The 26,838-nt window shown below is 32.6% G+C and overlaps 1 protein-coding gene across 1 annotated transcript in view; it reads left to right on the plus strand.

The window, feature by feature from the left end:
* The window catches only part of LOC148178937 (follistatin-related protein 5-like), a 69,796-nt gene that overhangs the window by 19,489 nt on the left and 23,469 nt on the right, over nucleotides 1-26,838 (plus strand). The window contains exon 2 of the mRNA XM_088030314.1: nucleotides 10,935-11,030. Within this exon, the coding sequence (XP_087886440.1) occupies nucleotides 10,935-11,030 (96 nt within the window). The remainder of the gene's footprint in view (nucleotides 1-10,934; nucleotides 11,031-26,838) is intronic.

Below are 26,838 nucleotides of genomic sequence, written 5' to 3' on the forward strand. Positions count from 1 at the left end.
AACGAAAAACTCTTTCTAAACCGAATGTGGATTCTCCGGAAACTCGAGGTTTACACGAACGTCAACGAACAATGTGGAATTTAAAAAAGCAGTTTGGCGGGAAACGAAGATATTTTGTTTTGATTTTGTGGACTTCATTATGTACCAAACCTGTCTGTTAGCAGATTTACAAACTTGAAAGTAAACTGTGTGTAACTTCACTGTAACAGTTGCCGAGATACTGAGAGTAATAATAATTAATGCATCTGTTGAAAACTTTGAGTTCTGCAGACGATAAGCAACATCGTAATAGAAAAGCAGTAACAGTTGAACCAGGTTTCTATTATGCATTAGAATAAATAATGTAATATTCAAAATCCTTTTCAAACAAATAGTTGTTTTTATTTTTCTGAATTGTACATAACATGGTAGAAAGCACCGATATAAGATTATGAAAAATAAAAATATTTGACGATCCAGCTCTTTTATCGCAGAAACTGAATAATTTCTCTTCTCATAGACCGAAATAAAGTCACTAACTTATGAATGAATGACTTTGCACTCTATAACCAACCAGTGATAACGTATTGAACATAATGCAGCGTTGTACACACATGGCGTGGTGAATAACCAATAAAATGACCTTTTTTCCTTTTCATTTCGCGAAAGGTTTTCCTAAAGTAATATTTCAGACATAAAAATTGCCTTGAAAAATTCATGAGCCTAATTTTGATTTTGATCAGGCACTTAAGTGAGTAGCAGCCATGCAAAATCAAGTAGAGATAATCTAATGGCGCAACCTTTTCCCGTCTTTGAACAAATTACATTAAAATATGTATCTTTCACGGTGGTATTGATTTTGTTATCAAATGTAGAATTTTAATATCATTCGGGAAATTCTTTATGAAGATTTTTTTTAATAAAAATTTAATTAAAACCAATTCTTCCAACATTGCGATTTTAAGGAAATATGGATTAAATCTGCGTTTGAGAAAAATGAAAATTGAAGGTTTGCAAGATTCAGATAATAAAATCAATATTTCGTCATAAAAATAAAACTAGTAAAGCTTCTGTGGCGATGTAGATAGATGTAATACTACTTAGACTTGAGAGTTTCTTTTTCTATTTAGGTTTGGCTATTGACTTGAAAATATTAGTTTCAACTCCACTGAAAAGAATAAAAGTAGGACTGAGGTATATCTATTTTCAATAAAATATCGAATACACAAAAGTATCGTTTTTGATTGGTTTGAGTGAAAATAGGTTTAACAATTTTATAACAACAAACTCTTTTAAAGTATTTAATTTCACTGATCAACAAATTTAGTCTTTATTTAATTAAGTTTTTCTGTTTTATTTGGCACTGCGTTTGCCATGTGTAGCATTCACGTGATAAGCTTAAATACATGAATAAATTTAATTTAAAATGTGGTTGTGTTAGATTTAAAGCTAGCAAGGAATTTAATAGACAATTACGAAATGTTTTAATTAATACGGTAAAAAGCGTTTATTTATTGTTTTAATGTAGAAAGGATCAAAGTTATGAAATTCAAATTTTTAGTTCAAAAGTAGTAAAATTTTGTAATGTCGATAAGTGTATATCAACAGTATTGTATGGCATGTAAAAAAAAACAAAAAACGAAACAAGTCAAAATTTTCATCATTTCACACATTACTGTAATTGATGTATAAACTTTCAGCTAAAAGGGAAAGTTTGACTGCTTTTTCAATATTAGAAGGACCAAATTTAATTAAAATGTAATCTAATCATGGCGAAACAATTCGTAGCTGAGCAAAAATCATTTTGTAATGTAAACTACACCAACTCATAAACACTGAGCAATTCAATTAGTACTGGAGTTAATTAACATTGGCCCACTGAACCATACTAAGCACGGATTAGAGTTAATCTGTCGTAAAGTTGCGAAATTCAATTAAACCAATAAACGCCTATATTACGATATCTTGGAAAAAAGGCATCCGTACCGACGCAAGAAGTTTGTAATTAGGAATAAAATTTGCTCGATTTAGATTTATTCATGTTTTTATTGAAATTAAAATGTTAACTGTAGCTGTAAAATTTGAACAGTTTGAGGAAAGTTTTCCGATTTCACACTGAGACACTTCAAATGAGAGAACAAAAGGACATTAGATTCCGGACGAATTTCTGCTTTTCTTATAAACTAATTGCAAGGATATACTTCAGAACTGTCTGGAAATTCTTCATCACTTCAACAAACTAAAATTCGATTTATTTAACTTTCAAGCCTTTGGATATTGATTTTATTCATTTGACCTACACACGTTGTCATAAGGCCAATTTTTCAAAGCGAGGAAGTCATGTATGGAGACATAAAACTGCATATTTGCATAGATAGCATTCATTGTTTGTTTGCCAATTAATAGCCGCGCGGAAACATTGAAATGCTTGTCTAATTTTTGAAAATAAAGTGCGCTGTTTGGGTCATTTGAGGTCATAATTTGCGGGATTTTCTGGGGATTACGACGATATTGTTTCCGACTGATATGTTTTACAATTTGGCCTGAATACATCGTGTCTTCGTGCCAACATAAATTTGTGGATCCCGCCAAATAATTGCGTTTATCGTCATGTTTAATCGGCATTTTTCACTGATTTGTGCCGGGAATTCATTGAAGCGCTTAAATCAAATCGTGCAACGTTTCATACATTGAAAATAAGTTAAATCAAAGGGGGCACCCATAAACTGTATCGGTTTTCAAAACATTGAGTTTCTATTAACTGAAAACGTGAGACCAGTCATGCATGAAGGATATGTGAAAAGAACAATGCTGACGTTTTGAGCGAAAGACGGAAGCCCGGTTTCGGTCCTGCAATATAAAATGTGTATTTTATGGTTTTTATTAGTCGGGGGTTACAAATAATCGAAAAGTTGAGAGCTAGTTTTCACAGTCAATTTATGGCGGTTTGTGATTTTTCTCGTTTTTATCTACACACTTAAGAGTGCCCCGCTATAACTAGATTACAGGTGTATTTTCATTTTAAACTTGATTACCTTTGCAACCAAAATCTGATTATTGTACAGTCCCTGCCGCGTCGAGGCCTTGCCTCTTCTTACAATTTAATTGGCTTTTTGCAAAGCTCTTTTAAACCCGACTGAGATTTATTTATGTGGGTGTCTCGCGTAAACGCATATTTCCATGTAATTTCCATATGAAAAAGTGGTAAAACAGAAGCACCGCCCCGTGGTCTCCAATTCAGAGACGTGTATGGTGAAACCCGTAGCACATGAATGTTTTACCATATAAATCAACCTAGAAACAGCGAAATTTAAACCGGTACTCTCGCAGAATTTCTGTAATTGCATGGTGGTTTCAACGGTGTTATACATTTAGCGAAATTATGGGAATTTGAGACAGCACATGCATGAACGACACTCACATGCATTGTTTATGTTTTACGCGTTGCAATTAGAGTTGTAATCATATCTATACACGTAAATTCCAGGAAATGCTATGATTCATTTTTTATGGACCAATTTTAACGAAATTATCCCTGAGTTGATTTATATCGAAATTAGATGTGGTTACATTGTATCATAATCTTGTTAAAAATTAAAGAATTGGATGGAATACACAATATGGCATTAGTTAGCAGAGTTGTGCAGGTGGCACTACTGCAATACTCTCCAGTGTCTGTCTTGTCAACATGTCAATTGCCAGTGTTAATAGTCAACATTTCGACGTTTCAGCAAGTTTGTAACATAAATGTTGTATATTAGTTTAAATATTAGTTAACCAAATTAGAACGAAGCAGACGTTTAGTCGAATATAGTTTAACTTAAATGGACTTGTAGTGATATTAATTAAACAGAGGCTGGAAAAAATTAAATACGAAATCAACCCAGCAATGAAAAATTTCCCCTTCATGCGGTTTGAAGAATGAAATACAAAAACAATACAATTTTTTGTAACGTATGACGGATGAGGCACAAATTAACTCATGTTTTGTAGATTTGTTTTTTATCTCACAATTTGAATAAGCCACGATTTGTTTTTATAGACGATTGTAACAATTTCAATTTTTAAATTAAAACAATAACAAAACGAGATTTGTGGATTTTTGTTTTCCGGTATTAAAAGGACTTTTCATTTATTTGTTTGATTTAAATTTAGCTCTCTAAACTCACAACAATCGTTATTATGATTGATTGATGGGTCAATTACTTTAATCATTTATAGTCACATCGTATTCTCTCTAATACTTATAAATTGAACGGTTAGCCAAGTAATAATTTATATATTATTTGAAAATAATAAAGAATTTAGACTATCCAGAAAATTTGCAGATCTTTCTAGAATTTAGAGAACCCAATGATAAATCTGGAGAAAGGGTGGACTGAATATGGATTTTATGAATAAATTATTGTTCAGAAAAATTCAAGTAAAAAATAATATAAAGAAGCATATTGACAGGATCGGAGAGATATAAAAAAACTCAAACAATTTAAAGCGAGTAAAAACTCCAAAGGCTGTATCAATAAAAAAATATTTTTTTACTAGCTTGAAAACATGTTTATCGAAACATGATGATTAAGATGTATCTAATACCTTTGTATGCTTACGTGTAAAGTACATCATAATAGTGATGATACAAATAATTCATAATAACATAGTTACTGTTTCATAATAGCATAGTTACCATCTCATAATAGCACAGTTGCCATTAATCCATAATATTCAACGTTTTTATGCAAACGAAAGCAACTCCAAAGACCAAAATTAAAGACATTCTGAAGATCTGCATTTATTTATATTAATTCTAACATAAAATATCTTGGAAAATGCTTTTCTCGCTGTTTCATCGCGTTCAAAACTTCCGTCAAAAATTGGAAATTTGCAGAACTGTTGAGTGGTAACATTGCCACCTTCGTCCATGTTTCGATAAAGCTTTGTATTTACTACGGATATTAAGTAATTCATAAAAAACTCGGACGTTAACAAGTAACGTCCTCGTTCATTATGAATTACTTAATATCCTTCTCAAATAAATAGCTATATTATGTCGTCTGCTTCCGAATTGCGAAATTAAATTTCACTTCTACAAGTAGTCAAAGTAAAACATATTTTAGGTTTCCTTTATTAAGGTAAATATTTAGTGGTAAAACATTATGGATACGTCAAAAATTAAAATGGTTTATCGGTTTTAGATTAGAATTTTTTTATTTAACAATTGCAAATGTCGATATTTATACCTTAAGGCTTTTTTGCCTTACTTCAACTTTTTCTTTAAAATAACGCTTGGGTCAAAAAAGTGTAACTTTTGAACCGGATTTTCGTAAATTTCGCTGTACGTTTTCCCCTCTTTCAGCCGTAAGTTACTCTAGCCGTTACTTTAATAAAGTGAGGCTGAAATGAAGCTTCCACCGAGATTCGCAAGTACATCTACTATTTTATGTCGGCCAACAATGACACAGACACTTTTATAACACGGCCGTTGCATTTTAATCTGAAGTGGCAAAGTTTCATTGCAGATTCGAGAAAATTATTGTCACTTTATTACATTTATAGGAATGGAAAGCCAAGCTTCTATTATGTTTACCCGTCTTCAAAATTATTCATTTCAGTTCTCAAAAAAATTTCATTTCATTTGTTCAACCATTTAATCACTTTTAAAGTATCTTTTCCCTGGTCGTAACAGCAAACTCATGTCGGTTTTAGAGCACTTACATTCCGAGAAAGTGAAAAATGACTTGGTCGACGAGAGCTTTTAAAAAAATTCCGCATGCAAATTAGACGCTAGTTTCCCTTAATTAAAAACTTCTAAAAATATTACATTTGGAGTTTACACAAGAGAACTCCCAGTAGAAATTTCGTCTCTGTTTTATAAAAAGTCGTACCACATAACTTTTAATTTTCAGGCATTGCAGATGTTTGCTTAACCTTGTTTCTAATGTAAATTGTTGAATTTTAGAATAAAAATTTTTTAATTGTTTGGTGCTCGAAGCGAAATCTTCTATAAAACCCATTTTGCCACCTGATTTGCGGTCGGCTATTATTAGGATTTTCCTCAGTTTTTCAAGAAAGGAGATTTTATTTATTGAATAGGCTTTTAAAGTGTTAATCTGCAACTAAACCTCGGTTTACAATAGAGGAGTTAGTGTTGGAGTGATTTATTTTTAGCGATCAATAGAGCCCGTCCGGCACCAACCGAACACATATCCACAACATTGTTGTTGTGTAGATGTAGATTGTAATCGCTAGCAAAAGCCAGCTAAACCGGTACATAGAGCACAAAGCGGACCTGTTTTGATGGTTGGAGTAATGCTGCGAGCGGTTTCCTCGTGTGTATTTTATCTCATCTAAAGAAGCCTAATTTCGTAAGGCACTAAGTCGACACTGCCGCTTTTCCCTTTTCAAGAAATTGGCAGAAGCTTGTCAGACGAGAAAAAAAAATGTGAAAACACACTGTTCCGTCCGTTTTTTCTTTCAGCTTCTTGATTAGATAAGACCGAAAAGTCGAAATCCTGGAGAGCAGATATTGAAGTGAGATTGTGGAAATTGAGCATTTCTCAATCCGTTAATGACATTTGTTAAGAAAGTTTTAAGTGCTTTTGAACCTTTAAAACAAACACAATAAACATCGAGACAAATGCAATATTTTCAACTGTTTTAATCTTAATTAGAAAACGCAAAAGTTATGTATTTAATTTCTTTTTCGATGAAAATCTCAGAGAAAAATTTATTTTCTTTGGCAATTTAATGTAAAGACTTTTAAATTAGTAAAGCTGATAAAAGTTTTATAATTTTAAAGTTAAGCGCAAAGTTCCGATTTATTGAAAATTGAGCACAAAAAGTTATCGCACTTGTTGGAGGTTTGCTTCTGTAAATGTATCTATACTATAAGATTCCTTTGACACTTTCGTAATAATGTCAGAGGTTTAACTAATTCGTCTGTACTGAAATAGACGCTAATGAAAGATGATGTGAATATTCAGAGTTAAGACAAAAACGAAAACCGGAGACTGGTGAAAGAAAATTCAAGCTTTTCGCCAACGTTATTTTAAGGTGTGTAGTTTATTTTTTAATTTCCTTTTAATTTATCATTTATGTAATGTACTTTACTTAACTTAAAGTAGGCACAGAAGCAAATAGCAGTGCCAGTAAAAAAAGGTGAAATATGGCTATTAAATTTGTGAAATCGTCAAACAAAATTGTTTAAAAAATTCAAATCTATATATTTTCACTGTATTATGTCGTACGATCTTTACCTTGATTTTGTGCATTCACACCATCTTTTAATCGTTCTAATTGAAAACATTTTACTGTTTAGTTTTAACACGTTCGTTTTTGTTTGTAAAATCCAATCTCCTGATTAGTTTTCCCAGTAGTGTGTATATTCAAAATGGATTCAACTGTAATTTCCATCAACCAGGTTTACTAATTGTAAATCCCACTCACTGTATTTGGACTATTCTGTAAAATTGTATTTTAAAACTATAATTTTCACAAAACTTTAATTAATGGTAATACAAATTAACAGTAGCGTGAAAACTGGCAATTTAAATTTTTACCATTTGAGTTATCTTCTACCCGCTGCTTTTCTTTGAAACGCCCAACCATATTTAATTGTTTGAGTAAAGTTTTTTATTGGTAATTCATTTTAGTGTAATTAAAATATCTTTCATTATTAATGAAGAGAACTTCTTTTAGAATAGATAATTATTTTTGATGACCTCTATTAACAAAAGTGATATTTAAATGTCAACTGAACCTGAAAGCCGTCCGTCGTCTGAACGAACTGTAATGAATTCCAAGATGAAAACCGACATCTGTAAGCTTTGTAAAAGACCAAAAGCATGCTAGTAGAACTCGATTTTTGACTCACAAATAAAGAGAAAATTATGTGGGCGGTGATTTTCTAAGTACAATTCTGATTGATTTTTATTAAATAAATATGGAATATTAATAGTTCTGTTAACGCATATAGATACTGTAATTTACAATGTATATGAACAAAAAGTCTGGCAGTTTTCAGTCGTGATGGATGGCATCCTGTACTTTAACATAAATATAATTTACAAAATATGGAAAGCTCCAAAATAAACAAAGACGGATGAGAAAATTCTGTACAAAGATATTTTATAATAATGTATTATCTTACTCATAAAAAAGTATCTAATATGCCAAAATAAATATTCTCCTAGAGACTGATAGAGCGAGGGGGCTTGAATATGTATTCTGAATAATGGGGCTGAAATATAATAAACTTGAAGCACTATCATTGTTTAACCAGTGCAGTCCTGGTTTTAAACATAACACCTAAATGGGTGGTTGTAATATTCTAATTCATTATTCTCTAAAAGACTACAGATTTATTTAATCTGACAAAAATACGATTTATTTATCATAACCATTAGCTCCAAATATGCAGAGCAGGGATTGTGGTAACTATTATTACTGCCACACTAGTTGTTGCAAAAGAGAAATGGTTCCGCAGCGAGCAGTGAAAATCAGATAATACCACAAAAACTTTCAAAGGCCAGCAATTATTTCTCTAGTAGATACCTAAAAGCTTCACAAAAACAAGTAGTGTTGGGATAATCAGAATAGGAGACAATTATCCTTGTTACAAAATGCAATAATAACCGAAAAAATCCGACAAGAAAAACACGTTGAATATGAAACGCAGATTTTATTACCCTCTTTGCGTCAAGTTTATAGACGCACGTATGAAGTTAGTTACCATCTGCCACACTCCTATTACTTCTTTAACATCTGCATTACCTTCAGGAGCACAGCTTACTTTAAGTCAGTTATAATTTACGGTCTTCATTTCCAACCACAAACTGGATCAGATTATTACACGGAAGTGCACATAATGAATTCACGTGCGCGCGCCTTTAAGACGACCTCACTAGAAACTTGCACGTATTCTATTTGGGTTAATCTAATTGTGCGAAATTCCAGAAACTTTATTGTCAGTTAACGTAGGAGATAATTGAAAAATTGTACCGTTCTTCTTTAAAAATATTTTCGTAAATGGAAGAGAGGATCTATAATAGCAAATAGAACTTGCATGAAATTGCATTCTTATTTGATAAGCTCGGAGAGAAGAGATACTGCTGAAATAAATTCCAGGATAGGCAAAGTGTATCCTGTAATGTTATTTTACGTCTAGCTTGGAATCTTCTGCATTTTTCCGCTCTACCTTGTTTTACAGCTTTTGTAATGTGATTAACTGTTCAAACTTTATTCTGTCGGTGAAATAATTAATTGTACGGCATGCTTGATGGTTCTTTATTAAATCTTGAAGTACCGTACTTGCATTTTTATTTATTGCTTAAAATGAAGATATTTCTTTCAACTTTTCGTTGCAGAACACTTTACTTAAACTCATTATCTACCAGTCTGAAATGTTGTTAATTTGACTCTTCACTGTGAACGTTAAATTTTCGTCAACATATTTTATCCATTATTTAGCCCACATTATGTCTTCCTAATTTACATTTAAGACTGGATATGTCTTTCCTAAGAGACTTATATCAAAACTTTAGACGTACATAATGAAGCAACTCGCTCGAAACGACATTTGTAGGCTTCTGGAAACCGAAAAATGTTTTCCAGTAAATTCACAATGGATGTATATTTCGGTTTACCTCGAATTTTCAGCATAATTATTCCAAAGGATTGACCCACGTTTTCGATGCGAATACTAATAATAGAGGGTTAGGAGGTTGATAATTAACACAATAAACAAACAATTTTGATAATAGACTGTATTTGCATGCTGGCTAACTTCGAAAATGATTTTAGTACAAGCTGACGAAGGTAATAAAATTGAATCACATGAAATATTATTTCTGCAAGTTTTGGCGACAGCTGCAGGACATCATTAAGCTAATGCTCAAACTTTTAGCCCCATAATAAAATAAAGAGATCGATAAAATAAACAATTATTTGCACCAGCAATGCTGAAATGTGCCACCAGCTACGGGATTTATTTTAAGTTACGTAACTCTGATACTTTTAGTGCCAATTAGCAACGTGTCGCCTGTGATCTCGAAGTTAAGAGCATTAATATTAGATTATTGAAAAATAAAAAATATTCAGAAGAACGTAAGTAATTAGAGAATGCATATCCGTCTGTCGTCTCTTATTATATTACCGATTTTATTTCTACCGAATTAATCAAGTAATTCCTCTTTCAAGTCAATTAAGTGTTCCTTTAACAAAGCTCTATTTAATGGTCTAATTTCGAAAGTGTCCTTTTATATTTAATTTCACTAAGCTATTTTAATAGATGTCGCGAATGAAATAGTTCCTTTGAGTTGTTTATTGCAGTAATTAAAAATGGTGGTTTAAACCTCCTTTAATGTTCAAATTAAAAAGACGGACTTTTTGAGGTTCCTAAAAAAGTTCGATATTTGGTCGTATAATAATATTGTCCTCAAAAGCAGTCCCAGTAATTAAGTTAATTAATGTCCGCTTAATTACGTGAAAGAGATCATTTATCTTGAGTTTGTAATACGAGCTATTCTACCATGATCCTCCACGTCGCAGCTGTCGTGTGAGACCATCCATTAATATCAGGATGCGAAATGCATAAATGTGATTATTTAATTCCACACAACTCTGCTAATTCTGTTTTAATCAGGTACTCGAGATTTATTCTATAAATATGAGTAAGAGTATAATGCAAATCCTAGCTAAACGTTTTTTGAAAGTTTGAAGTAGGTTCAGTGTAACATTGGTGGATGCGCCGGGCAAGTGGGAGAACTGGATTTATCATATTTTTTTAATTACATTAGCATGCATTACCTTACTTGTCTTGTCATAACAACAATGTGTAGGTACTCCGTTTAATTAATTTATAGCGCCTGGTTGTGCTCTAGCTAAGTTTGTATCTTTTTGTAGAAGCTGCGATTAAAATATGTAGGAAGCTTTGAAATATAACATTGTTTATTAAATTTCAGATGGGAAGTTGCGGGAGAACCGGAAGAACTTCGGTATGGGTGACTTTACTTCTAACGGCGACGTTGTATTCCATGGTTAGCACCTCACACATTAAGGTAAGTTATTAATACTGCTGTTTTAATAACGCATAAAAACATAAAGTTTTATAATGAATTTTAGACAGGATAATTTCGAGTTTATTGCCCGACTACTAAATTGCCTAGAGGGTTACGTTTCTAAGGCAACCCCCTTGTGGATCTAATACCAGTTTTATCCTACATGAAAATACTGCAACTGGTGGAATAGACTATTTTTTACACCAGAATTACCTACAAGATGAGTTAAATAAATATCGCTCGGGGAAATAATTTCTTCTTTGAGGGTTATAAACCAAGAACTAATTTTTTAAACGTACAATAAAAAGAAAATATTGCCTGAGCTTTCTCTACCAATTCCAACGGTAATTAACGAATGATTGTGATGGCTCATTTCAGCCAGACCTTAGAAACCTTACTTTTACTGCATCGCTAGAAATAATAGGTAGACTGCTGGCACCGTTAAAATTTTCGCCGTTTCGGAAAATTTAAATGCAAATATTTTGCAACCAATAATCGGTTTACAGTACCAGATTTGTTGAGTGAATGGCCGAATTGAATGAAATTCGATGTCAATCGACTGAAATTTACAACAGTCGTGCGGCCAATTGTTCAGAACTAATTTTTTTAAGAGTCCTGTTGATCGAAACAACGCCTGGAAACAAATAAATTAGCCAAAATTTTTCCAATCTTACAGTATTTTAGAAAATATAATCAATTTTCTACTTAATACTATCAACTTAGTTTATTAAAAAATACTGGGTCGATGAGTGTAGAATATTCCAATATTAATGTAAAATTTCCAGTCTTTAAACACAAAGCCACCATGAACAAACATTATTTATTGAGTACTTAAATGAGTTATCATTAATCGATTTATTGAATTTTCAGTAATGTGTTTAAATTTTATTAAGTGGCAACATCGCTTGAAATTAACCATCAATAAAAAAAGTAGTAAACATGCGCATCAAAGTAGGCGGTCCAAACCACTTATGACAGATTTTCATCATTTTTTTTAAATTCTTATTTTTTCTGATATATTTTTAATTTTTGTGACATTTATGACCATAACTACGTTAATATCTTAAATAAATCTAAAAAAGCAAGTCCGTTTCTATGCTTTTTTAACTATTTTTTTTTTGCAAATTGACATAACAAAAAAATGGTACATAATACATAGTTTTTGAGGTGAAGATATTGTTTCGCACTTTGTTTAGATTAGAAAACACCAATTTTCAAAAAAGGTACTTAAAATTAATTTTTATTTGTCGCGCAGTGTTATAGTTAAGTAAGTAAAATTATGGAAATATTATGCATACCTACATCTTTTATAACTGAAGTCGTTGTTTATTCGCTATTTTTTGTGAAAACCTTTTTTTAAATATAAAACGAAGAAAATTGGAAATTGCAAAGTAACTAATTTATATTTAAATTTTTGCATTTTATGTGTAATCAAAAGAGTTTTGAAGCGTGTTATTATTGTAATATTAAACCCCTGAATGAATTCATTAACCAATTTATTCAGAAAGAATAACTTGGGTTGAATATCCTCGTATTTCTGGATTTTTTTTTATCAACAACGTATTTTAAACACATTGAAATCTAGGTACATATATTTAAATCTCCAAATCTGTTAAATTGTTTATCTACCATTACTAATTCCCACTCAAAAAAACCGATAGCTAGTTTCTCGCAAGAACAGTTTCTTTGTAAAATCCATGTTCTCAAAGATAAGTGGATTTTCTCGGACAAAATGTAATTAAAGTTGCAAATACGGACCGCTAAGTTGCTAAATCAAAACAGCTAACGTCTAATTAACTTTACGATTTGTAGGAAAGAAATTGTTTCCATCTGACGCTTTCTAGTATTATTTATGTGTTCCTTAGATTTTCATAGCGCAGCATCTATGAAAACCATTTAATAACGTCTGTGAAACCAGTTCAGCTAAGGCGAAGAGATTAATGAGCCATTTTATATTGCTTAGCAAGTTCTGCTTAATAGATTGATCAAGTTTTGCGAAAGATCGATTCTTTCGCCATAAATCCAGCTTATGTCGATTGGATTAATTTATAATCTTCTGGACGGAAGAATCCAAACGATATTTAACTTTCTCATCAAAAATTAAATTGGAAATTGTGTCACAATGAATGAAATCAGTTTTTTTACTCAACTGACTGTTTAGATCTGTCGAGCTGATAACTTAGCTAACACCATTTTAAATTGTTTCAAAGTTTGGAGAGGAGTTAGGTACTTTTACAAATCAGAATAATTATATAAAAAGTTTAGTTTAGCAAAGAGCAATTTCGAATTTCCTGGAGTCAGTTTCAGTATTAATGAATTTAGCAGGGTCTGATGCGAAAAGCTTGTCGGATTAACATACACATAATCGCTGGAGCAACATATGTTTCATTTTGAATCTCCACTGATTTGTAGCGAGTTACTAAAGCGAGAATATTCTTCATAATTTAACTTTAACTCAAAAATAACAGCTGTTGTATAATGTTCTCTGTTTAAACCCAAATGCGCCACGGTTATGATGTAAAGCCTTTAAAATACTATTTAATTTTTGTTTGCGCTTCCTGGAAATGAACTTTAGGCGAAATGTTGTTTCCTATTTTCAATTAATGACAGAATAAAAGGTTGACTCGTACAGAGTAATAACAGCGTTTCCAACACAAAAAGGACAATTACTGTAATTTTCTAATAATTTTTTGTTGGATTTTCCTGTCGCATTGTTGCCTACACTATTGTGGGAAAACCATTCCATTACCCGTAAAAAATTATTTACGTACATAACAAGGCTTGTCACATTCTTGTCAGCGGTGCGTTTATAATGTTATTGTCATCACCTCACACAAAATTAGGTCATTTGTTATATACATAGTGAACGTATTGATCAGTTGGTTGTGTTGTTTGTTTTCCATCTAAAAGGGACGAAAATGTGCCTAAATAATTTGTAGGGTTAAACTTTAGTAGGGAATTGTTGTCACGGTTTTTTACGAGGGTGCAGTGAAGGGGTCAGAGAACTAAATTAGATTTTTCCCTGCATGTATTTGAGCCAGAGTGCGTTTTGCATGAAAAACGTGCCAAGTATCGAGGACATCAATTTTTAATAACGCTAGGCAAGGGTGATATGCGTCACTCGTTTCAAAGAAGGTTCTTTGTGAGAGTCTAAACTGCTTTCAAGCTAGGCAAATTATGAGATTCCACTAGATAGAATTTTTACACCCAAAGTGTTTAAAATTGGAAAAAACATTAAAAATCACGATCAAAGTTAAAAAACGAAACATCGAAATTGAAGCAAAGTGCTAGCAATGAAATATTCAAGGATATGATTGAGTTCAGCGCTGGAAGTTGATTTGCGCAAAGAAACATCAATAACGTTGGTTTTACCCGAATTTAAACCTACTCGAAAGGTAAGCAGATATTGTTAAATTCTTGCAATTCTAGCTCCGATCCTTTGTACATATTTTGCGAAATACCTGCTTGGCTGAACGTTTTTAGCATTATTTAAAAATACCTTTGGATTACTCTTGGTGGATAATTGACTTTTGTTCGATGGTTTTCTTCAATTAGCCGCATGGTAACTAACTTGCAAAAGAGCACAGTGCGATGTCGTCAACAATTGACGACAACTAATAAAATTCCCATCGCAGTGTCACGGCTTTCCACTCATATTACATTTTTATCTGCGCTGAGCGGGCAGCAGAAGACGTGAGCCGCAGAGTAATGGGGTCTCAAGTCACACCAGAAGTGCGGATGAGGGCGATGCGTGCTTGCTATGCTCCCTCCGTCACCAAAAGATTACCACCCTGTCGTTGCACCCGCTTGACTGACGACCACGCGTTGCCAACCCGTTAACTATAACAATAAAATATACAAAAAAAGAATGCCTACAAGATCCCACAATCAATCACTACCAAGCACTGTCAGCTTAACATAACCGCAGAGATCAAAAGACTTAGAGAAATGAATGGGCGCTATCACGACTGCTAAGCTGGGGTAACACTTATAAACCTATGAACCGTGCTTGTGTGCAGTTTTTTCCTTTTTGGATCCGGAAAATCGGCAAACTTGCTGAAAATCATAATGCTTTTGCTTGATAAATTACGGACATAACCGAAGCTTGACCGCGAAATTTGCTTCGCAAAGATCGGCGCTTTTTTCAGGATAAGGGGCGGATTGAGAGGTCAGCATTCGGATTTTTTACGGACTATAAAACAACGCCATGGATAGAAATGTCGATAATGAACTTTCCCAACAGTTTGAATCATTCATTGGTCGATTTTTTTCGACAGGATACGTTCCGTTAGGATGACAAAGTCTACATAACACCTTATCTATATTGTACGAGGTACCGAGAAGCGATGCGTGACAAAATAAAAATAAATTTTGCTTTTTCTGCTTGCCTCTTCGACCTGCGGATTTAATGGTTTATTGAAGATACTTGCACATACTTGTGATAGTCAGTCTATTTATACAGGGTGGGTCACGTGGAAAAAGCCATCCTTCGGGTCTTTTTTGTTTTTACACAGTATGGAATTTGTTATGTTCAGATAGAATCTTCCTTTGAACCCTAAAAACACCACAAAATTTGCGTTTTAATCAGTTGGAATGTAAATATAACAACAGACAAACAGTATCCCAGAGTTTTGTTCGATAAATAAGTATTTTAGCTGAGCTATTACAATGGAAATAGTCAGTGTTCCACAAATTCGCAGAAAAATAGGCATGACAGGTCACATTTATCGAATCGATATTTGCTATAAAAGTACTTGAAATAGAACTAAACACCTGCATATTGAATGTGCAATTTAGCTTTTTTGTTTGAAAAATTGAACAACTGACAGCACCAAAGTGTGACCCCATTTTTAAATTGTGAAGTGACTCTCCACTCTCCAGCTTAAATATTTTTCATTTTTTTCTTAATGATGTACCTACAAGTTCATTAGTCTTATTTACTGCTACGTATCTAAAGTAACTAAATTAAGAAACTGACACGCAAAGCAGTAATCAGGAGTTGACACATGTTTGTAGATCATTAACGATTTGAAATTAGTGACAAAGTAGATAGTATCGGAAATTCGTAACTAACGTTTTATTTACTCAAGTCTGAAAATAAGCTTCCAATATAACAAAATCCTAAGTGCTTCTCCGGAAATGATTTTATTGCAAATCTCTCTTCAAATAATTAATGGTCCGTCAAATTCCAGCCCAATATAAAACGTCAGTTCCACAGAGCGTGTAGTTTTTGCATCGCACGTCCTTTAGAAAGCGATAAATTATGGATGATAGTGGCTTATGCCAAATCGTGGAACTTCTTAGTGCAAATATATTTCTAAGAAGCAAAGCTCTGTCCGGAATATGCTCCTTCACGTTCTAGTTAAATAGACGTGACCGAGAATAATAATTACATCGTATAGCGGATTAGAACACAAAGACGCCCAAGAACACGCTTACGGCCCTTTCTCGCTTCGATGATTTATCGCTTCTTAGAATACACATATAGACACTCTGCCACTCTCAACTATCAGCTTGGATAATTACATGGATTTATAAGAGCTAAAATTGTGTCCTGAATCTAGTTACAAAGCGACAAATAAGCTACGATTTAAATTACGACATACTATTAATTAAATACTGTAATAGCAACATTCCGGGGGGTCGTTTGTCATTCCGGGACAGTGGTTATATCCGGCATCCACTAGTTTTCGCATTTTTTTGACAAAACGTGCCCCAAGGACATCAAAACTTGACACGAATGTAAGTTCTTGTAGCATTGCTCAATTTCAACAGTTTTTTCATTCAAATCTTTTATATGCTGTTAATTATTTTGTTAGCAAATTTTATTGGGTAAATATTTTTCTCCAAAAGACCAGAAATCTAAAAAATTTAATCAATTCCAGCGAACATCGGATATGAAAATTTCCAGAACATTTAAATTATCAGAAGGATTTAGAAGATGCAAAAAAATTATGAAAATAAAAAATAAAGTAATTAAAGCTCAAGTTCGTAATGTTGCTTTTGGATTTCTCCGAGAATTTGATTTTAGTTTATTAAATTAAATTTAATAACCCAAAAATCTAAAGCAAAAAACATCACAGAAATACAAAATTTTCTAAACATCTAAAGAATTCAAAAATGTTACAAAAAGTAAGGCAATTTTTAACATTTGAGCAATTGCGGAATAAAGAATCTGTAGAAGTAAAAAAATCTGAAGAATTAGAAGGTTTTAATTGTTTTAAACATTTACACTATCGAAAGAAATGATCGGAATAACTTGAAGCATTTGAGTAAATTATTGCTAAACTTGTTATTAATCATTAATATCATGTTTAACAATCGAAAAGTTTTAATTGTTAAAATTTTATTTTTCCCTGAAACTGCACGTAATTAAGCATAATCCTTATAAAAATGATGTCTAGACCAATCATCTGAAAAGTTTCGCTGCAATAATTGCTCGGATTATTAAACCGAATACGCAATCTCATCAGATTTCGAAAAAAAATCCAATTAAAATATTTTAAGGTGATTTTTAAGCACCGTAAATTCACTATTTATATCCAGCGCAGTGAATGGAAATAATTGACCAATTTACGATCTGCTGCTCACCGGGTTGTTTTATAAGAAATCATTAAAATTCTGCTTTTAGGCGGCAGTTTTATTAGAGCTGAGATAATACGAGTTTAATGTTAATAAAATGAGAAAGGAAATCATCGTTCTTGTTGTATCAGTTCTGGTATAGGCAGATTGCAAAAGTTTCCGAAAGTTCCTTAAACTTGATTTTCGATACCGAATGGTTAACTCTGATCGAAGTTATCGCCAGAGGGAGGAAAAGTCACATTTGTTTCTGAAGCGCTGTAATGTCTTCCATTACGACACCACGAGGTGAAGGGATGAAGGACAGAACTTCTCTGTTGCCGAGATTCTTGAATTCTTCATTTATCTATTGCCGTATCCTACCGCTTGGTATTTGACTTCCATCAATGTATTAATTAAAACTTTTTAAAGTGTTTTGGCATTCGATGGGAAGTTTAGAAATGAATTTAACTTTTATATACCTACTTGTAATTTTTACTGGCAAAGTTAAATAAAATTTTCGTTTATAATTAAGGTGAGTACGATCTAAGTTAAAATTCAAACCCTTTCCCGTTGTAATCGCTCCGTTAATATTTTCTGATGGTTTAAACGAAATGAATTTTACTATGTTTGCATGATTGAAATCGCAGTGAAGATCTTAAAAATGTGGTTTGATCACTGACAATGTTAATAACATGAAACCTAGCAAGTTTCAAGCAATGGGGTGACACATCGCCGCGCAGATTTGCAGTGTTGTCACAAACTTTTATGTAATGTTACACTAGTTTTAACATCAGATATGTTTTAGGTTAGTTATATTAGTTTTTCAACTACCCACGTCCGTTCACAAAACTTTGGCTTCTCTTGAATGTAGTCCACGTGTGTTTCAGGCGATAACAATGCAAGAGAGACAAGTAAATTACGTTGTAACTAGATCAAGTTCCGTCAAACGCTGTGGAGAAACTTCTGGCTGCCCTTGTACACCTTTAAATCTCTCATTGATTGATGGGATTCTAAAACCACGCCGGCTTTCCAAAGCAGCGCGAATAATCTGGTTAAGGGATTATAAACGCGCGCTCTCAATTAATGAAATGTCCTCTATCTGCCATAAATCTCTAGAAGGTTTCTCCGGCGATATCTTCCTTTGCGAATTCTAATCGAAATTCAGCTCTTTGAGCCGATCACTCGCATCTAAGACTCTATTCATACGTGAAAAATTACAACGTCATAAGCTGATCAACTCGGTAGTCAAGGGCTGTTAAGGATCTTAGCGTTTTAGATTAAGCTTTGCGGAATAAGTTGATTCTGATTATTTATGCAACCAATTTCAGGGAAGTCGAGATAACATTTGCTTACTTATCTGCCATTATGCAGATTATATTCTCCTTATTTTGCTAACAGAACTGAACAACAGGTGCAATAAGACCAGTTTCCTTTTTTTGAAACAAAATGTAGTACTAAATCCGCTCATAGCAAGATTTACTTTGTAGGTCAACCATTTATTTGAAAGCTTTGGCTGTATTCGACAGTGCATTTTAAAACGAAATGTCGAAAGAGCTTCAGTTAAGCAAAGACAAATTATTTATTCTTGGTCAAACCTTAATCTCAAAAGCTTTTATGCACATTTAAAAATGCGAACTTCGTCAAAGCAGTCGCATGCATTTGAAAGCTCTTGTAATGTGCTTTCATCAGTGCTGTCGCTCATTACACGTACTCTATTTCTCTAGTGACACACTTCCAATTCTAACAGAAGAGTTCCTTACGATGGAGATGTACTTAAATAGAGAAAAGCGTCAAGCGCAAAATATTTATATTGAAGTTTATGTTGCATAACATTTGAGCTAGCTTTGAATGCTTGTTCGATATGCAAGCATTGTCATGCAGGAAATTCTCGCACATTCGTGAAAAGCTAGGTTAAATTGGAATTTCTAGCAAAAGCACAAAATAGTATATTAAGTATTAAGAACGGTAAGGACACTTTACCGATCGAAGACAATTGTTTGGAGGAGGAACGCAGCGACGACTCCAATTATTGTCTGAGATCGGTATAGTCCTTAACGTTCGTGATGCTTATAAAATTTTTTGCACGATAGACAAATTTCGATTATTTTTATAAAACTAAAAATGTAAAATAATTGACATTAATTGTTCTTCAATAATACCTGAAAAGTCAAAATTTTCGTCTGAGAATGGATATAAATCCTTCTTTTTTAATGACTATTTTTAAATTTTTACTTACCGTTTTGTTTATCTTGGTAACCAGTAAACTCAACTTACTGTTCCAACAGCAGGCGCGGTAACTAAGCAAAATTGTTCTATCGTGCAAAAATGTAATTTAAAACTAGCAAACAATAGGTTTCATTTTTGTGATTATTCGCTGATTTGTTTCTAAATCTAATTAATTAAACGTAAAATTAATTTTGCTAAATTTAAGTCAACTAAAATCTGTTTTGACATGAAATGATGCAATATTTATTTTAGAGTGTTGCTTGTAGAAAGCAAACAAATAAACAAGTCTGTAATGAATATCAACTAAAACGTTATTTACCACATTTTCCGGTAGTTAGACATTACACTTTAGCAAACTCCGAAGTAATTTTTTAATTTTTATATAAAGTGATTTGGTGAGAGTGTAAATGATGGACATGTTAAAATTACAGTAGTAATCCCTTTACACGAAGCGAGGGATTTCTAAATTTTATTACTAACATACAATTCTTCTCAGCTTCATACTATAAAGTTGACGGGTCTTATGAAGTTAACAATGACCAATGGCGATAAAATAAAACTAACTTCTCTCGAAATAACTGGCGTCGTCTTTGCGACATGGCTATTTTATCCTCGAGAACGTGACGTTTACCTTTCATAAAATGTACTCTCTGAACGAAAAGGGACAAAACGAATTCCATAAGGGCATTCATGTGTAGAATAAATATAGGTAAGGTGGAGTTTGTGATAACATAAAGAGCCTAAAACAAAGCAGGTGTTTTTTAAAAGTGATTATTGCAAAACATTATTCACTAGAGAGCAGTATGAAAGGCTTATGTGAGTTTTTCTATGAGAGAGCTTATATAAGATCAACACTTTTCATTGGATTTTTGAACGTGAAATGGAGAAATCCGTTTCCATTGTCTGGGTTATCGCGTAATGGTCTGATAATGGCTATTTGCACAGCCGCGTGCTATGACATTTGGCTTTAGCGCTTTCGCTTTCCAAATTTCGTATCGGATGGTGCGAACAATTTTATCTCTTTCGAACCTTCAAACATCTAACTTAATTAATTTCCAGTTCCAATGCTCATTAAAAGCGGGTTTTGTAAGTTACAAATTACTTTTACCCTCGTTACGGATCGGTTACGTGTATCGGATATTGAAAAAAGCGGGACTTATTGGATTTGCTTTTTACAAAATTTTATTTACGGCACTTCAACCTGCCAAAACTACCAAGTACTGCTTATATGGATTTGCTAGCCCGGCGCGGCGCATCCACCAATTTCAATTTATTATTACCACTGATAAGAACGAAAATGTTAAAGCAAAAACTTGTTTTTGCTTCATTTCAGGCCAATGAAATGTTTCTTTTTCTCTCCACAAAGCCACTTACTCGGAAGAGTATCAATTGTGTCACCAAAATAAAACGTTCTATTCTCTTTCATATTTTCTCAATATACACTAAGTAAAAGAAAGTCGATGACAGTTCGATGCGGGAAAAGAATATGATTCAAAGACAAACGATCTATTATCGAATGGTTGACTTCAAATAACTGCTCCAGAAATAAAAAGAAAAAGTTTCTCAGATAACATTTAGGTGTAGCTCAACGTCTTATAGACAACTTTGCAACACAATGGAATGAAATGTAACGAGATTACGAAAACAAAGACAGATCAACTATCGTACTTAATGTTATAGCTTGTTGCTTTAGTAGGAAATAAACTCAACAATTGTTCCTCATTTCAGGCAACAAAGCTTTTACACGGAGCAAATTAGCTGTAGAAACAGTTCTTATCTATTTGAGCGACGACTGAAATAATACAATTTATATTTATAGGGACGAGATGTACGAGAAATATTGGTTGTGTCTTTTATCAATCTTTTTTTTTTGAATGTGTGGATAGATGCCGCTTGTCATTTTCAGATAATTTCATCAACCTGATGCGGAATGTTGCCATAAATGGATGGAACACGCATTTCTGAAATGCAAAATTGTATTTCAAACTCCGTGATGTTATCGATATTACTTCAGAGCACTGAAATATGTCATAGTCTGTTGTAATCAAGTGAAACGACAGACATACCTCTGATTCAGAATTTTCGAACTGAATATTCACCTTTAATAAAATTTAATTACTTGCTGGTGAAAATGTTTGTTATTAACCTAGGATCAACATTTTAATAAAAGTGTCAAGATTAGATGCTTAAATTAGTAACAAAATGTTTTACCATTCTTGTCAAGCAATAGACAGTTTACTGCAAAAACAATTTTACTGTGGGATTTATGAAAATTAAATGCTGCGCAAAAACCTGGAAAATAAAAAACATTCCATATATACACACGTCACTTCGCAAACTTAGTAATAAAAAGTATCCTTTTTTGTGCAATAAAATATTTTTTACCACCAACTTGCTCTAAAAATAAACATCACCGTGTGTATAACGTTAGCTCATAAATCAAGTCTAAAAGAATAAAATCTCATGATGACAAAAAAATTCCCTATGTAAATGTCCTGGCACCAGAATAAAACATATATATTTTCCTCCTCACGTTGTCTGTCGGGAATATAAAAGTACAGTACAGTTTTCTACTGTACTAAAATCAATAATAAAAATGTATTTCTGTGACCCAAGTATGCTTCTCATATTCATTTTGCTCGAGTCGCTAGTTTTTGCAACAAACAGCTTTAAAGTCATTTGTAAATGTGCATTTTCAGAAGATCAGTAGGAATAATGTCAGATTATGGTTTATTGCTTCATAACATGCAAAGTTTGCAAGTTTAAATGGGATGTTTAATCCTTCCGTTGAGAAATTTATTATTTTATCGAGATAACTTTATGATTAAAATGAAGTGATGGGATTTACGGCGCTTTAAGTAAGTGAGTTAGTAACATATTAATAATCTGTTTTGAAGAAATATTTTTAGCCACTTACCAAGTTTATATCTGCATCATTATTGCGATACCTACAGCAAGTATATGAGACTGCAAACTCAAGGACTAAAGAATTTTTAAGACTGTGTTATAAATTTTGAAATATCTTTCTACACTCGCCATTTTTATTAAAATTTGAACTTATTTTAGAATCTAATAAAAAATAAAATGAATGTAAAGTTGGTTATTACTGTTATAACATAACAGAGTTTTATCTATGAACACGGAATTAAGAATCCTGCAAAAAATGCATCAAAATTTGTAATAAAACTTTTGGATCTTATTAATACCTTCCCAAATTTATCAACACCATCTTCAAAATGAAATTTAAACTGTTAAAATATCTTTTTTTTAAATATGTATTATAAAACTGCTTCTATAGCACTTATTCTTTGTTTTTGTATTATATTATTATTGTTATTTTTAGACTTATTGAATTTTCTATATAAGTTCTATAGTTTTAGATGTGCGACTTCTTGACTCATTTCAATTTTTACCTCTTCTAATCGATGATATGTTTCAACTTCAATTGATTCTGTTAAATTTTCCATGTTTGTTAAATTTTTATAGATTTCTTAGCTGCATTGAACTTTCAAGCTCAAAAACTACTTTTTTTTAAGCTAAATAATTTTGATGCTTTGGTTTGTTTAAAGTGTCAACAATAATATTCTACTCCAACACTAAATAAAGATCGTTATAACTTCTTTCGAGTGTTTCTGTATTTAAGCTGTTTTTTTGCTCATCCCTGACTGCACAAAATTAATTATGCGGTATTTAGCCAATACGATAGCACGTTCATTTTTTACTCAAGTAAATCCTTAATAAATGAGTACAAAGTGTAGTACGTAATTTATCCTATTAGGTAAATGTTTAAGAGCCGAGTGATATATAGCTCCGGTATCAGCTTGAATAATTAAGTAAATGGAATTCCTGTTGCGTCTCGACGGAAAGAGGCCGTTGCACCCCGCATTTCACCACCACGATCACGTGCACACGGTGAAATATCCCTGAAACACCGTCGGATTTGCGGCGATACTTTCCCCAAAATTGCAATCCACCAACAACACATTCTCGTCTGGGAGCGGCGACGAAGCAATTTGTATAGGGTTTGCTTACACATCGTGTCACACAAATACCCTATTCGTCACTAGAATTGCGAACTTGACCTTAACTTTAGCCCAGAGGTTTTGTTCCCACTTCAATTACACACAGAGTTGTAAACTTTGTTTCATTATTCTATATTTAGCTTTAAAGGTAAATTGAGTAGTGCGTAAACTAATAGAAACTAAATCAAGAACTTTACAAACTGACTAATAATAAAGCGGAAGAAAATAAGGTTTTACTTTATATTGAAAAATGGTGAATGCGCCGGGTCAATTTGTATAAAGTAATAACTAATAATGCTGTAAATAAGTTTAATTTGTCTTAACTTTTATGTCAAAACCATTAATGGAATTGTAGTTAATATGCGCGTGTCCTGTCATGTGCACTTATTTGTGACAAAGTAATAAAATGAACCAAATAAAACTTCAGTTGCAGCAACATTTTTTAACACCCTTTTACATCATAGTTATAGCCACAATTGTGTCGGTCACCTTTTTATTCAATTTTTTACAACTCTGACTTCTAAGTTGCAAACTTTTTTAATCACTACATCACAAGCTTTTTGCTCGAAAGACTCCAATAAAAATTTAAAGTAATAACTTTGTTTTAGGATTTCTTACTTTAGGTACTTATCCATTCAAGTTTGTTTGCTGTGTAAGAACTAAACCAATAACATTTTACCCTTTGCGTTATTTACGAATTCTCTTTCTCTAGATAAAATTCCTTGATCCCCAACCCTTGTGATACTGATACGGTTGTTTTGTGTTTTCTTAAATTACGAAACTGACGTTCCCAAGAGACAGAGAAAAACAGTATTTTTTTGATCCTTCGTATTCATTGAAGCTGGTCGTTTGGCACAACAGTTTACAAGCCCTCAGGGCACATGGAAAAAAATTATACTGGTATTCGCAAAATAGTATGAAAACAAGCACGTAATTGCTACAAATTGATCGCTAATTGGTTTTGGATTAACTTAATTAAACGGCCTCCATGTACAAATGCTTATTACAATTTCATCTATAAAAAAGTTGATTAATCACGCATGTATTCAAACAAAAATAAAATACTAGTTTTTTCTGGTTTGACGGTTACTCAGCGAAACTAGTCTGTACAGACTACAAAGGATGAAGAGAAAAACTGCACTGTGTTCAATTTATCCCAAACAAGGAAAAAATATGAACATCAGAGAGTTTGCGAAAGAAAAATGAAGGTCTCGGAGGAGGTTCATCTTCCACGATTACAATGTGAGAGCAAATTAGATGAGTTAAGTTTTTTGTCTCCTTTATAAACTAGGGTAGAAATGACTTAAAACCAATTTGTATAGTAATTAAAGTGTAAATATGCACGACCTAAATAGTAATTTTAATTTCGAAAAAGAAGAGTGTGGAAATTTTAATGGAGTTTTCTGAATTTATTAGTTCAAGAAGGACGTAGTAAAACTTGAAATATAGTCTATTTTAAATATGCATGATTTGCAGGGATTCTTTTTATGCCGTAAAACTGCTTCTCGGGTAAGATATTTGGCCTTTGCAACTTAATAGGAAGATTAATGATTTAGTGTGTAAAGAACACTTTTTCGCCGTCTTGCTAAGAAATTTTAAACTATAACCATCGGATATGTTTGAATTTTGTATAAAGTCATTCAATTCTTAATAAAAAGTTCTCAAGTGTAGGTGTTTCCTTTAATAACTCAACTAGGTTTTAAGACTTTATTATTACCTTGTTGAAGATTTAAAGCACGAGAAACTTGTTTTGACATGTAATGAAAATTCGTCCGGATGTATAAATTTTGTCCAATTACGAGTGGCACGTAAGCTATTACCCGTTAGAATGTCAAACCCGGAATTTAGTTTTAATTACAAAATCAATCAAATTGTGTTGGAAGCTCATTGAGTGTTGTACGGTTTAATTCGAAACAGTTGTATTGTCACCATTTACAAAAATGTGAAATCGTTTTTTGTATATTAAATGATGAATTTTACAAACTGCGTTTCAATTAAAACTGCAGAATCGAAACCAAAACAGATTTAATTACTACTTCTACGTATTTTGATCTAATTGGTACACCAATATGAATAAATTATTAGATTTGTAAGTAAATTTAACACAATTTTCTTCGCGTCTTGTATTTTATGTACTTGAAACAAAAATATCTAATAAAATCACTTGACAGAATTTCTGCACTGTTTTGGGATGTGGATTAAATCACTTACTTACGTGAATTATACACAGATTCAACGGTTGAATTTTTTGTATTTTTTTTATTGTTAAATTTTTTTAAAGGTACGTGCTTTTTCTAACAATTTTTAAAAATGTTTATTTTACATCCTTTAGAATTTTTAGATTTGTTAGATTTTTTAGACATTTCTTTGTATTGTTTAAGTTGCTTAAGAGTATGAAGCCCAATAATAGCAGTTATGAGCGAGAGATTGAGTTTAAAAGTTTTAAAATCTCTCAAGCAATACATGTAATCTGAGCAAAAAAAAACCGGAAATGTAGGGCAAAAGTGCTGAGCTAAAAGCATGAAGTAATGTTGATATTTTGGTGTACATAACAACGTACCATTTACATAATAAACAGCAGCAAAATAACTGTTAAATAAGAAAGAGTCCTTCTAGAATCGCAAACTGTGCATTTTCCTCTGTTCGCCTTATAAAGGCAGCAATAAGCTTGTCCTCTTTTTGTGGTTCTTTCCCTCCTCAACACTCGTATAAATTTCCAGTTGTAAAAAGAATTTCTGAATTTTTTCCCAGCGACGTATTGTAAATTTCATAGATAGAAATATCGCGACTTTTGGAAATGAAAAAAATGAGTAGAAGCGTGAAACAAACAGTGCGTAAAAACGTTTTCAGCGATATAAAATATAGACGGGCGCTTGGGCGAAAGTGTGTACGAGTCTGTATGAAACCGCCATGATGGCGGAAATATACTTTTATACCTGACGTGATCCGGAAAGCCCACTTGATAGAACATTCTGAAAGGATAATCGAAGCCGCGATCA

Source organism: Gnatocerus cornutus, chromosome 2 (genome assembly GCF_029298725.1).
Source record: "Gnatocerus cornutus isolate USDA-ARS CGAHR chromosome 2, icGnaCorn1.1, whole genome shotgun sequence".
In the NCBI taxonomy this organism is placed as follows: Eukaryota; Metazoa; Arthropoda; class Insecta; order Coleoptera; family Tenebrionidae; genus Gnatocerus; species Gnatocerus cornutus.